This window comes from Adelges cooleyi, unplaced genomic scaffold, assembly GCF_023614345.1.
Source record: "Adelges cooleyi isolate 19-005CV unplaced genomic scaffold, UGA_ACOO_1.1 ACOO_flye_CR_arks_rails_tigmint_CR_PRNA_247, whole genome shotgun sequence".
Classification (NCBI taxonomy): Eukaryota; Metazoa; Arthropoda; class Insecta; order Hemiptera; family Adelgidae; genus Adelges; species Adelges cooleyi.
This window is the reverse complement of record NW_026095912.1, coordinates 14,107,949-14,122,017: the sequence shown is the minus strand read 5'-3', so window position 1 is coordinate 14,122,017 and position 14,069 is coordinate 14,107,949. Positions and strand designations below refer to the sequence as shown.

The 14,069-nt window shown below is 38.4% G+C and overlaps 1 protein-coding gene across 2 annotated transcripts in view; it reads right to left on the bottom strand.

Moving 5' to 3' along the window:
* Window positions 1-3,323: 3,323 nt before the first annotated feature.
* LOC126836611 (contactin-5-like) overlaps window positions 3,324-14,069 on the bottom strand; it is a 39,975-nt gene continuing 29,229 nt past the window's right edge. Inside the window, exons 2-11 of one of the 2 annotated variants that reach the window (XM_050570171.1) lie at window positions 11,302-11,535; window positions 8,992-9,210; window positions 8,573-8,694; window positions 8,286-8,490; window positions 8,082-8,179; window positions 7,788-8,016; window positions 7,553-7,701; window positions 7,221-7,431; window positions 6,021-6,101; window positions 3,324-3,580 (exon numbers count right to left, since the gene is read on the bottom strand). In XM_050570171.1, the coding sequence (XP_050426128.1) occupies window positions 3,465-3,580; window positions 6,021-6,101; window positions 7,221-7,431; window positions 7,553-7,701; window positions 7,788-8,016; window positions 8,082-8,179; window positions 8,286-8,490; window positions 8,573-8,694; window positions 8,992-9,210; window positions 11,302-11,535 (1,664 nt within the window). In that variant the 3' untranslated portion in view covers window positions 3,324-3,464. The remainder of the gene's footprint in view (window positions 3,581-6,020; window positions 6,102-7,220; window positions 7,432-7,552; window positions 7,702-7,787; window positions 8,017-8,081; window positions 8,180-8,285; window positions 8,491-8,572; window positions 8,695-8,991; window positions 9,211-11,301; window positions 11,536-14,069) is intronic. The other variant, XM_050570173.1, reaches the window with a different exon arrangement.

Sequence of the window (14,069 nt, the reverse complement as noted above, 5' to 3'; positions counted from 1 at the left end):
TTAGTTATAATGATTATGGAATACTTGTGATCTCCCCCAACCTAATATGCCTCGATCTTGAGCGATTAAATTAAGTATGTTTGTTTTAAAAAAATATTGGAATTAATAAATTTCTTTTCCTAAAAGTGACTAAAAAAAACTGTCTTTATTTGTTTTCTTAACCTATGGTTTTTTCAATTAAAATAAACACTTAAGGTATGTGTAACAAAAGTATACTGTGTATAGTGTAAATCTAATATGTAAAAATTTGTTTTATATTTTTTTTAAACAGAAAAATCTTTACCAGGGACAAAAAATACTGCCAAAACAAAAAATGAATTGTTTTTTTTTGTGAAATATTTTCCTATTAGAAACATTTGTACAAATAAGAACACTTACGACGAAAACAACAGCAGAAACACACAACAACAGTTTCGTTTTAACAGCAAATGATTTGCAATTCAGACCTACATATAATATATATGTTTATACTTTATAATGCATACTGAGGAAAATTTACAAAAATACCGTCTATAATATTATACAGGTTTTATAATAAAAACCGAAATCAAAAATATTATAAGTAGTATGGTACATTAAAAAAAAAAAAAAAAAAATGTTACAAATAATAGAGTATTTAATACATTTTTTTTTCTATTAGCTTTATACCTAATTAAAAAAATAACGTTACTGTTAAAAAATGTTTCAATAAAACCTACAAAAATAATAACGACCTTTGACATGTTTGAGAACTTATGTTTTATAATTATTAACAAATTTCTAAACACATCCTGAGCTAGAAACATTATTTAAGGTCATATTTAGCTAACGAAAACCCGTCATCTCTTTCAATTTTAAATATTCAAGACGAATTACAAAATTCACGGTTTTTAGCTTGTATTTTGAAAAAAAAAAATGTCGATTCTAGGAGTCAGCCCGTTCATGCTGATTGCCATAAGTTGTCCTTCGACGGTTTCAGACACCCATTCGAGATCTGGGCTACTCGAGATCGGTGAACTACAGTAAGAGATAAGCTAAAACAAGTTTTTAAAAAGCATTATTAAATAAAAATATTCAATATGAAGTGAAATGTACATTATATACTTACCTGCGAATCGTTACATCTCCCACTGGATTTGGATTTAGTCGAAAACACTTGAGAAGAGGAGAAAATGTTGTTATAATATGATATTGTTAAAAATATTGATAATTATTAAATTATATAATATTCTGGTGAAAAATCATTTATTGGTTTTGGATTGCTAATCCGATCGTTTATTTATCAAAGCCGAGTAAGTCACAACAATTTTGTCGAAAACGACTTAAAATAATATTATGTTCTTTGGCTTGTAGACATAATTCTACCACGAATGGAGTGAAGTAAGTTCACGTTTTGTTTGTGTAAAGGGTGAAATTCGTTCGTTTATAAATCTTACCGATGGCGTTAACGGTATATAACATACGGTTTTCCATACAGAATTCTTATTAGAAATATTATTCGCCGAGCACAAAATAATTATTACCATTCACAAATTCGGCCAATGCATATTTTAAACGGGCCTATAAATCGTGTACAAGCTGTGTAATCGTGTGTCATATTAACCTATCGAATTGTACAAACAGGATTTATTATCATTTACACCTACATTTACACCAACGGTCGGGTTGTACATACTATTATTAATGTTAAATGTTGACAGCATGCGAACACACACACACAATCGTGAAGACAGAAGGAACCGAAAAAAAAAAAAAAACAATAAGAAAACGTGAGTGAAATACTAACTTGTTGTTTATTACTTATGCATGTATATTATCATCGTCGTCGATACAATATATAGTATAATATTTTTTTTTTTTAATATTTCAGCGAGAGAAATAAATAATTATCGTATGGAGCCGCGACATTGAAAATATAGTTCACACGCACAAAAATTATAATATCATTTTAATACCTACAATTAATATTATTATTAGCGGTACAAACCGACGCGATCGAATAATACACATAAATATAATATATATATATATTAAGTAACAATATACACTAGCGATGTATAATGATAGGTAATAAATATTATATAGTATAGTAAAGAAAATAGTGTAATAATAATAGTATAATAATTTAAATATAATAGCGGTAATGACAATAATACATATATATATATAATATATTATTGTATTATAATAATTATAGCAAAAAAAAAAATACCTAAAACTAAAAAAAAAAAAAACCAAAATTTTACAAAATATATAAAATATTTATAAGACAAATGTGTGTAAACGTACACTAATTTTTTTCGAAGAGGAAAAAAAAAATTACAATAAAAACAGCGTAACTAAATATACAACATAATAATAATAATAATAATTATGGGGAGGGCACTATTTTAAAATTCTTTTCTTTTTTTTTTTTTTGATAGTTAATTTTGATTATCTTTCACGTTAAAAAAAAAAAAAACAAAAATATCATTACAACTAATTAATTATCTATAACATACTATAGTTTACCTTGTATATAGTTTATGATTACACAGTGTATGCAGCGAAATGTGCGTTAGACAAAAAAACAATAACTATTATATTATTATTTGGTTTTTTTTCTCCGTAATAAAGTAAAAAGCTTTTAAAAAATAACGTTATAATTATTATTTTTTTTTTTTTAAATATACTATTCAAGTATACTTTTTTTATTAAGCTCGTCTGTTAGTGTATGTCAAAAGTCTTTTGAATATTGTCAATAATAATAAAAAAAAAATGTAAAAACACGGTTCAAAGCGCGTATATAAATCACACAGGCACGTGTCGGCGATTTTAATTTCAATTTTTTTGAAAGATCCGAAAAATTTGCAATATTATAAGAAAATATTACACGTTTCAAAAAATGTTTACCACATCTTATAATAATAAAAAATATAAAGCTGTACACAAGCTAGTCTAGTAGTCGGCGTATTAAAAATATATAATAATATAATATATATTTTTTAAAATTCACAAATATAATATGATACACTAATCCGAGGCCAAACGTCGTTTGGCCGCCCCTAAACTAAATAATATTTCGTTAAAAAATAATTTAAAAAAAAAAAAAATGACTTTACTTTTAATCGAAATAAATAATAATAAATTAATCGATCCGTCGAATGGGCGACGACGCGTTAAAGATACTTTGGTTATTTCAATTTTTTATTTTTAATCTTATCATTTAACGGTCGTTGTGTAATAGAATTTTTTTTTTTTGGCCAAAACGCGTTGGCGCTAAACGGTTAAAAAAAATAAATTTAAATTTAAAAAACAAACACAAACAGTAAAAATAATTATCCATCCGTCGACGTTTGTGCGCGTTTCTGTGTGTTTATTAAATTGATAGTTAATATTATTATTATATATATTTTATTTAGTGTGTTTGTGCTGTATATATATATATATATATATGTAATTTTTTTTTTTTTTTTTTTGGAGGGAGTTGCTTTTAATTTTGTTGTTTAACAGCCGTTGTTGCCAGCCAAATGTCTTGCCGCCAACACTGCCATGGCCAAAGACAAACCGATATTGATCCAAGAACAGTCGGTGAACGCCGCTTTGCTGCTGGCCGAAGCTTCTGCAAAATATATTATATATTAATATAAATTTGGATTAACAAAAAAAAAAATCAAAAACGACGGACAGATGTGGTTTTTTGTTGAAATAGTACACGAGAGGCAGCGGCATCAGTCGAACGATATTTAAATTCTTAAGAAAAGAAGAAGAGTGTGGCAATAAGTAATATAATATTGTATTATCAAGTATCGAAAAGGCCAACTGCAGTGTGACCAGAATGACATAAATAATAGCATATTTCTTTGGTATATATTTTGTCCGCATAATTGACAAGCGTTTATGCTACTAAGCAGTGTGTTCAACCACTTTTATATTTTTTAAAGTGGTCACACTGTCGTTCGCCTTTCTCGACCGACTCCGTTGCCGAGCACACGAGGCGTTATAATATGATCTTACAAGTGTTACCACTCTAATTGTAACCTTTGGTTGAACTACTCAATTCGGTCGAACCTAAGGATTTATCTGGGAACAAGTCTTGGTATGTAATATAAATAAGGAGCGAAATATAGTCAATATTTGACTAGAACGTTTGGTGTTAATTTCGTGTAAACAACGAGCAAGTAATTATGTTGTGGTGTATAGTTACTAGGGAAACACTATTGACACTGAACTTGGAATTTTTCGTTTGATTACAACCTGAGAGTTGAAGAATTTAATTGATGTATTGCGCTATATTTAAATTAGATTTAATTTTCTAACGGCACAACGGTTTAATTTCTGTTACTTGGACCAATCGAAACTGGCGATGGCGGTGGCGATGGTATTTTATATTGTCACACGGCTCTGGCCTAAGATAATATAATTATGAAAGGCGCCTCTCCCAAGGAGCACACATCCCCCGTTGCTGCTTGTGGTGCTCTGCTCATGCAAGTCAGGTCGGGCTATTGTGTTAATTTTTACCCACGGCCTACTTAGGTATGTTTAACGATCGTATAACGTCATTATAATACGGCTTACGGGTTATGAATTGATAATGATATAATATATATTTTTCTCTCATTTCGTTCCGGGACAATGTATGTAAGAAGAGAAAAAAAAAACAACCACGTTATTTCCTATGTTAATATATTCTCGATTAACCGCTACTGCCCAAGAAGACGTCCGCAATAACACAACATGTACCTTGTAGATATTTTTCAAATAAAACAATACAAATGTCAACGCCAGCATGACAATGCCAGAAATACCACTCGCCGTTAGAAATGTTTTTTGTTGGATTTTTAACAACCCTCGATGAACGTTAGGTGCGCAATAATTGCACATAGGCATTCCTTTAAAGTTCACACATTGCACCGTCGTTCATTTGGAAATATAGAAAATAACACCAAATTTTATGAAAAAAATAAATTTCAAATTTTGGTTTTTTTCAGGAGACAAAAAACTATTTTTCTAAGTACGTTTTTTTTTTTTAACGAAAACTTTATAGCTTTGCCTAATTTATTGCCATTCATCGGGTTGATTTAATATATAAAATATTAGTTTTTAATTTTAATTTAGACAAAGGAATTTCTTGAAAATCTCTTGGAAAAAACCAAAATTTAAAATTTGGCCGTTTTCTTGGCTAATTTAACCAAAAAAATGAACTTACTCATGTCTAAAAGCTCAAATAAACAAAACCGCCCATAAAGAGTTTTAATGATGTTTTACTGTTTTTTTTTTATTTTTAGTAAAAATCATAAGTGTTCGAACAAATATTGTTATTGAAAATATTTTTACTGTTCATGTTAATTTTCAAGGCTTTTTTTTTTAAACTTTTTTTCCCCCGACAAAGGACTATTGGCTTAACCAATAAAGCTAGGGTTTTATTTTGAACGTGTGTACATTTACTGTGGTTCGCTCGAATGAAAAGCGTTTTAATTTCCCATAGTGAAGGCAAACACGCTTTCGACCACAGCTATCACACGTGCGGCGGTTGATGTCATCGTTTTTCAACGAGTAACAATACTGTTATCTGCTTTGGGGACGACGCCTTGAAATATGATATATTGGCTCAGCCGGAGAGCTTTACCTACAATTATCACAAATTACATCACACAGTGCGGATTGGTTTTTTCCCCTGTCGACTAGGTGATTTGTTAAAACACTCCACATAATATTTTATCTACGACCAACCCAGCAAAAACCCGTCCAAAGGTGTGGCGCGTGTCTCGTTCTCGAGTGGATTAAACACACAATATTATGCCAATATCTTTATCGTTCGACTGCCTTTGCAGGCGACACAACAACAACACTGTATTATAGTACATTATTATTATCTAAAAAAAAAAAAAAAAAAAACATATTTTCTACGATGCGGTGCTGACGGCATGCCATAGCTTTTTGTCTCGTATCGATTGCAAACAATAAAAAAAATAAGAGCGGTTAAAAAAAAATAAGTGTAATATATCCCCAAGCGATCGTGCCCAAACACCACCAGGCTGTGTATATACACGTGTACTCACTCTGTATCTTAACTCGACCCTGGTCCAGTATTTCGTTGGCATCTTCGTCTCCCTTGGCACCTAAGAGTTGCGGTCTCCACCCTACAATGGGGTATAATAACGTGTGTAAGCGTGCAAAATTACAAAATAAAAAAAATATATAACATGTTTGAAATAAAAATATAAAAGCGCAAACAACAACCGATACCTAATTTATGGCTCGATATTATCATTCGTTAAATATCGAATCGCAAATTTAATTAACATGCGCGTGAACATAACAAGTAATGTAAGTATGATAATGTAATAGTACTCAGTAGGTATTATAATATATTTTACACACGAGTGTGTTATGCGAGTAAACGAAGCGTTACCGTCAAAGTGTCAAGATGTGGACCGTGTTGGACTCGATCTGAGATGTTAACAGACAAGTCTTGTACTTTGTCGCAGTTAGAAACAACATCTCGACAAATAGGTCAACCCTCCTCCAGTTTCCCAATCGACTCTGTCGTACAGTGTTCAGATAAGTCGACTGACGAACAACTGTCTTGATTTACTGTTTTAATTTTACCCACACAACAAGTGTCCGCCACACTGTGTTTCCATTTTACCTATCTTTATAGCCATTAGTGTTTGCCACTACGGGGCCCCGGCCGGCCCGTAACCCGTCGGACTAATTAACGGTCTACCGAATAGAACAAAAAAAAACACCTAGAATTTCAGAAACGGGTATTTCAGTGGGTAACCGCTTGTCGAACGACGCTTACAAGATTGATTCCGATGACGCGCAAGCCCGCGGTTATTTATTTAAAGACTAGTCACGACCGTCTTGTATATATATATATATATTATTATACCCTCGTCTACTGTCCAACGGTCGGCAATGCCATCAGTTAAGATATTGTACTTAACGGCCGACGATCATAGCGGTTTACCCGGACGGTTATTAATTATCCGCTACCCGAATGTGTCGTCGTCGTTTTTGGAGACGTCCAACGAACACCTCGAAAGAGAGAGGGCAACAGAGCAGATCCAATTGAGATGATCAGAGTGACGACAAACGACGGTCACAAACACTTCAACGTTAACGCACGCCCAATACAAATTATATAAAGCTAGCCGGCATCTGTTTGGCACGTGTGTTTTTTTGTACAGAGTATATTATATGTGTACACACGAAAGTTCGCTACTCAACAGCTCCGTCGCGTCATGCTGGCTTACCGGAAAACACGGCGTCGGTGGACCATTCGGACCAACCCTGGACGTTCCTGGCCCGAGCCCTGACCACGAACGTGGCAGCCGTGAACATCACGTCGTTGTGCTCTTCGGGGTCGCTAAAGATGTACTTGAGTTTGTACCGGCGTTCGTCGGCCGTCGGGTCTTCGGGTTCGGTCACCTTGGGCGAGTGCTTCACGTTGATCCAGTCTTGGTCCTGTTTTGGGGGGGGGGCAGGGAGGGGCAGGGAAAAACAACGTAGCGTAAGTCCCGAGTCCGCATAGGCATGTGGGACGGGGGCGTGACGTCCCCATCCCCGTTTCATTCGAGTATATTACCTGCTGCCGTTTGTACTGCACTTGGTATTCCAAAACCGGAGACCAACTGTCCAACACCCAAACCAATTCGGTGTTGCGGCCACTTTTCTTGTCCACGTCGTTCGAGTCCATCACCTTGGTGATTTCCAAAGTCGGTTTGGCCGGAGTTCCTGCAATCATCAGTCGGCCGCGTGGATCAATAACGATCGGTACAGTCAAATCACTGCTGTGCGCTACGCTGTATACGCTTGCTTACCCGTAAGCACGATGTCTTCTCCGTAAACGACGCCGTACTTGTTTTCGGCGCGACACCTGTACTTGCCGAAGTCGTCGGTGGGCCTGATGTGCTTGATCTTCAGCTGGTAAGAATTGCCGTTACCGTATCCGCCGCCCAGCTGCCTGTTGATTTCGTACCGGGAACCGTCGGCCGAACCTTGGACGGTCGGTTGCGCCTGGATCGGTACTTGATCTTTTTCCCAGGACACCTGACCAAATAATAAAACCGTTTTCACAACGGACCGACCTGATCACCAATGCGTTGTGTACGTACCTTGGGTTTGGGATGCGAACGGACAGTGCAGGTCAGGATAGCCGAATACGTCTCGCCGGTGTTCACCGTGGCTTTGGGCACGACTATCTCGGGCGGGTCTGCCAACACACGGGGGAATTTATAATTATTATTATTAGTGTTGACGATTTTAAAGCACTATAGGCGTGCACCGAGTGTGACACTGTGTGCGGCGCTGCTACTCACATTCTACTTCCAGTTCGATGCCACGACGTTCGGTGTTGTCCGCGTTGGTGTTGTTCGTCAACTTGTTCTCGACTTGACACTCGTAGTAACCGGCATGGGTGGAAGCCACCGACTCGATACGGACTTCCGGGCCCATCGCTACAATCGCAGACTCGGTTTCGCCGGTACCCGCCGCACCGTTGGTTCCACCTCCGAATCTGCTCACCTGCGACGCCGAACCGACAAAAACCCCGATTAGAAGAGCACTCTCAATTAACCCCCTCCCCCCCCCCCCCGTGGTCTCTCACCTTTGTCCACTTGACGGTGGGCACGGGAAATCCGGCGACCAGGCATTTCAAGATGACGGGTTCGCCCTTCTTGACGACGGTTTTCTTGCCGTGCGGTTCGATGTCCACGATACGTGCCGGATCTGTAAAAGCGACGCGCGTTCATATTTGTTTAACGTATCATTTTTTTTTTTTTATTAATTAAATCCGGCGACGGCGACACTGGAACCGCGGCCTGTTCTCGTTTCGAAGCTATTGATAAAACCTTACCTTAGATTTACACGATCATGATACACTACAATCCGGATGATCATTATACGGTACCCTCGGGTTGACGAGGCTTGGAAAACCGGTAGGTCACTCGGCGCAGACACAACAACAACAACTGTGTGTGTTCAGGTATAGCTAATAACGTCGGTACCGTATGTATTCGTACTTACGGGTAATGCGGAGCTCGTGGGTTATCGTGACCGGCGTAGAGCTGGTGATCTTGCAAGTATACGTGCCGGCGTCCTGCGAGGTGACAGAGTCAATGACTAGAGTGTAGTCTTCCTTGGTGGGATTGCGTTCGGTATGAACGCGAGGGTCCGACGTGATTCTGTATTCCTCGGTGAAGATGGTCTTGGTGCCGTTCAGCCAAATCATGGCGGTGTCTGTGACTGTAAAACCGACAAGCGAATTTTCATTATTACAATGGGAAAATAGCATAACTGACATATATTAAACGGTCCCCGTGTGTACACTACCCCAACAACCTAGTATGAAGAAACTACAACACAATCGGTGGTCTGTTTTATGTATTTGTTACTGAGTTTACAAGGAGAAGTCGTCTCGCGACGATCGTTTATTTAAATCATAGGACTTATAATGGAAATACTGCGAACGAAAAGCTGAAAAAGCATACTGCAAATGTGTTTTATTTTTTAATTTCTTGTAATTTGAATCAATACCAGAAATAAAAATTTTTAAAAATGTCCATTCAAAAAACCGCAATCAGTATAATATGTAAGAAACCGAGACCACTTTAACTCGAATAATCAAACTAAGAAAGTAAAATGAAAATTCGAGATTTTTTAATGATATTTTGGCTAGAAATCAAATATTAATGACACACATATTTTTAGAATATAACTAATAATTCAAAAGCCAAAAATATTATTATGTATTTTTATTCGTTTTTAAATGACTGTCTAACACAATTTAATACATAACCAGAAGGTTTTTATAATATGAAATGAGTGCGAAAAAACAATTCGCCTCAGCGGATTACCATCGAGTGAATGTGCAAAACGCCAACTCATTAAACTGCAACTGCATTAAAATAGCTTCAAACGACAAGAAGAGAAATAGCAAGTCCCGAAAAAAAATGTTGATTAATTGCAGCCGACCAGCGGATACAAATGTGGTAAATGTAATTGAGCGGCGTTAATAAATTGAAAATGCTTGCCAAAAGGAACATGGCAAACTCCTCTATGAACGTACACTTTGCACACGGAGTAACATCACAAGTAAACAATACAGCCAAAAGTAGAACGGCAAATAAAAATAATTGTGATTGATTTCAAGCCAACCAACAGATTTTTGTATCGTCCCTATTTTGCTGAATATTTTTTTTTCTTTCCTTTTTAGAGACAACTGACAATATGTAGTCTAGTAGTCCTCCTCGGTTTATGACCTTTTTTACAGTAACCGATGATACACATTGGCGGTTAGTAAAATAAACAACATACAAAAAAAATAGTTAATCTGAACATTATTACATATTTTCCATTATCGCTAAACGATAATGTTTACTTGTCGTTGTGTTATCGCCGAATTTAATGGCCATCAGTAATTATTGTTGTCAAAAACCAAGACGGTGCACCGAATGGAAGAAACTCAAGCTAACAAGATAATAATAATATGATCAGCACCGTCATCAGCCTTTAGTCGTTTGACATGTCATGTTCGTCATTAGCATTGTGTAATCGAATTTCTGTCGTTAATTGTTATTTTTTAACGTTACTGAAATTTTCCAAGAAAAATAATTCAGTATTTCCTCCGAAAAAAACGGGGTTTGAGTCTTGGTAAAAAAAAAACGGCAGTAAAGTAATAGAAAAGGAGAAACGATTTAAACTAAAGTGCACACGTTGTACTCCGAAGATAATACTAAAAAAAAATTGTTGTACTAAATATGATCCGATTGAAAACAGTCATATTTGATGACACATAATGTAGAAAAGGTTCTGGTATAAAGTAAAAAAGAATGTTTATTTAAAAACAGTTATTTAAAATAGGCGAATTTGAAGAATGAAGAATACATTTTAAAACAAATAATTCGACAACGGCAGTGCACGTTTTTAGCGAATTAGTACAAACCACAACGAGAACAGACATTCTGTCTCTTGTCGACTGATTCTTTTATCATTTATCAATAATTTCTTATCGGCTATCCAGAAATGATCGATTTCCCCTCTTATCACCGTGCAATCCTTTCTTCCTCGTGCATACTCTAAATTATCATTCCATTCCCTCGCCTCCCTTTGTGTCAGTATGTGAAAATTCGACTCTTTAGCGTATGCCGTTGGCCGGGACCGTGAAAATCACAAGGTTCTGGGTTGGAAACGCGACTTGTGTCATAGAAAACATTCTCGTCCTATTGTCTCAAACTAGACGATGGGCCTGCGGATGGATGAATCGCATCAGGACAACATGGGGGGGGGGGCTGCATGCTGGCTCAGACAAACCGACATGCAAGAATATTGACTCACGTGGTCTGTCCACTTTGCACGGCAACCTCACGGTAGTGCCTTCGGCGGCATCCACGTTGAGTCCTATGGTCAGTATGACCGGCAATTGTCCGGTTCCTCCGCCGACGTTTCCGTCTTGTCCGCCGTCGTCGTCTTCGTCGTCGGTGCCTTCGCCGTCTGCCATGTAGTCGTCGTCGTCGTCGACGATCGGCTGGTCTTGTTTGTTGTCTTTTAATTGGTTTGGTCGGCAGTGAACTGAAAAAAAAAAACAGAAAAACAAAACGCACGATCAGAAATGTGTGTTTTTTAAAAACATTTTACAGGGTGGCGGCACGAGAAGATTATAAACTTTCGGCGGGTCGAAGCGCGTCGAAAAAAGCGAATCTTCCACCGAGGTGGAAGGTCGTGGCGTGGCTGACCTCGAGGGCACGCATACGCATCAGCACCTCGAGAAATGTGCGGCTGTTGGACAGCGTGGGCGTCGGCAAAACATCAAACGACCAGTGAAACAACTGGCTGCACATATTATATATATATGATACACGACGTTCATTTACTACAAGGTGTGCATGATTATTATTATTTTTTTTACCATCGATTCATTCGGCTGCGGTTGAAAAACACTACGGCCGGGATACGTGTGATGATTGCGTTCGCGTGGCCATGCCGATTGTTGTGTTCTCCAATATCAGTGTGCGTAGTAATTAACCATTGCGCGCACACACACACTCGGTCGTGTGATAATAGTAATAACAATAGTAATGATACGAATGGGAAATCAAATGAAACATAATTTATTGTTATCGGACCGCGTGTGTCGGCGGCGGCGCGGCGGCGGCAAACCACCGCTCCATTGTCGTGCGGGCGTCGGTCGAATCTTTTGTTTTTTTCCCTATAAGGGTACACCGGCGATCACGATTGTTATTATTACATTGAAGTCACGACCGCGGTCCGAACCGTACCATACCGGATTAATTTAATAAACGCTGCCAATCGCTCGTGAGAAGTGTTCGAAAATCTGTCAATAATGTCGCAGATTAGATCCAACGGGGGTCCCTATATTTTTGCTTCTACTTTCCAATCACACCGGGGTCGATGAACCCCGACCTCCCCCCCCCCCGCCCTCCTTCACGGTGTTCGACCGATTAGGGACATAATTAACATTGAATTTATTCGACGGTTAACTCGCCGGTTCGTTTTGTAGCCGTTGTTATTATGTAATAAAAGATAACCGACGTTCGACATGATGATTTATACTAGGATCGGGTCGGCGGGTTGGATGCGGCAATAAAATCTTATCCGGCTGCTCAATGTCAAGAGGCTGATAAACAACACCTTTGTATCCAAAACGTAACAGTTCACTGATGACGGACAAAATCGACCAATTTGACGGTCCGTTAAAATCTAATGCACTAATAATCGATAGAAGCTGCAATTGACAACTCTCGACACGCTTTGTGCATGCAATCCGAATGTGAAAGAAAACCGCTTTTTCCATTAGGCGGATTGACTCGCTCAACGCGTTATCTTCCGCGGGACCTTAAGAAACGCAAGTGGCTTCCGGATGAGATAGCAAACTAGCCGGTCACGGATTTGGTCTGTGGAGGTTTTATACACTTATTCGCCGATTTACTCAGTGAATATGGCTCTGGATTCAATTCAGCGTGCTCGACGCGCATTTTCTTTTGGATCTCTTCACAAGCGACGATAGGGGGGGGGGGGTTCGGCCATGAACTTTGTCGTGAACGCGTTTCCGAAAGGTTAACGAGTAGGTACGGGGACAGCGATCGGGTAAAGAATGGCATCGGATGCCCTCGTCTAAAGGAATCTGACTTGTGTGCCTCCGGACAGCGTGACACGGTGCTGTGTGACAGCCGAGCGCGATGATGCTGCCGCATTGGCCTCGGCGAGTATTCGAAAAATGTTTTCTCTTGTGTGCCCGGCGCACGACCGAGCCCGCTGTTTTGACCCTCCCCGCCGGCGCGTTTTGCCAGAAAGAAAATTCCACGTTATTCCACCCGGGCAAAACACACTTGTTATCTCGGATCCAATTAGCCGACGCACAATTACGCGGTTCTCGGCTTGCCGGGCAACTCGTGTGTCGGACAACGCACAGAGACGTCCTACTGTATGTATAGCCGAGGAAACCGTCGTGAACCGGGCTGGGTGTTTTTTTTTTTTTTGGGCGCGTGTCAACACGTGGGATTTTAACTAACTCGGAATTAATTTTAAAAACACGACCAAAGCACGTTCGTGGATAACAAGCGCCAGGCCACACAGCCACGTTATATTGTACACGTAGTAGCTCGACATTTTGTCACCAAGCGAACCGTTAAAAAAACACGATTTTCACACAAATGACTTGCTTCGAGTCGGTCGGATGGAAAAAAAGTTATAACGTAAACGCGTTTCCGCCCGGACATTTGGGTGGGGGGGGGGACAAGTCTTAACCGTGTTCTACAGCCCTCGGGGGAGGGTTGAGAAAGGGGCAGGACACGTTAGGGGGTGACTGCCCTTTGGAGCAAAATTTATTTGACACGCGAGTTCACCGTCACGGTAACAACGTTCGGTCGTTACCTAAAAACACAACTATGTGCACGGTGGTTCAGCAATATTATGTGAATATATTATTACTATAACGACCCGACCGTGCCATGTCGTTTTACTTGTTTCCACCGGAGAAGACACACACACGGCATACCGTAATCATGTACATATTATTTTTGTCCCGATTGAACTATACTAGGAGGAAAAGACATTTTTTCGAATCAATTACATTACAATGTCAT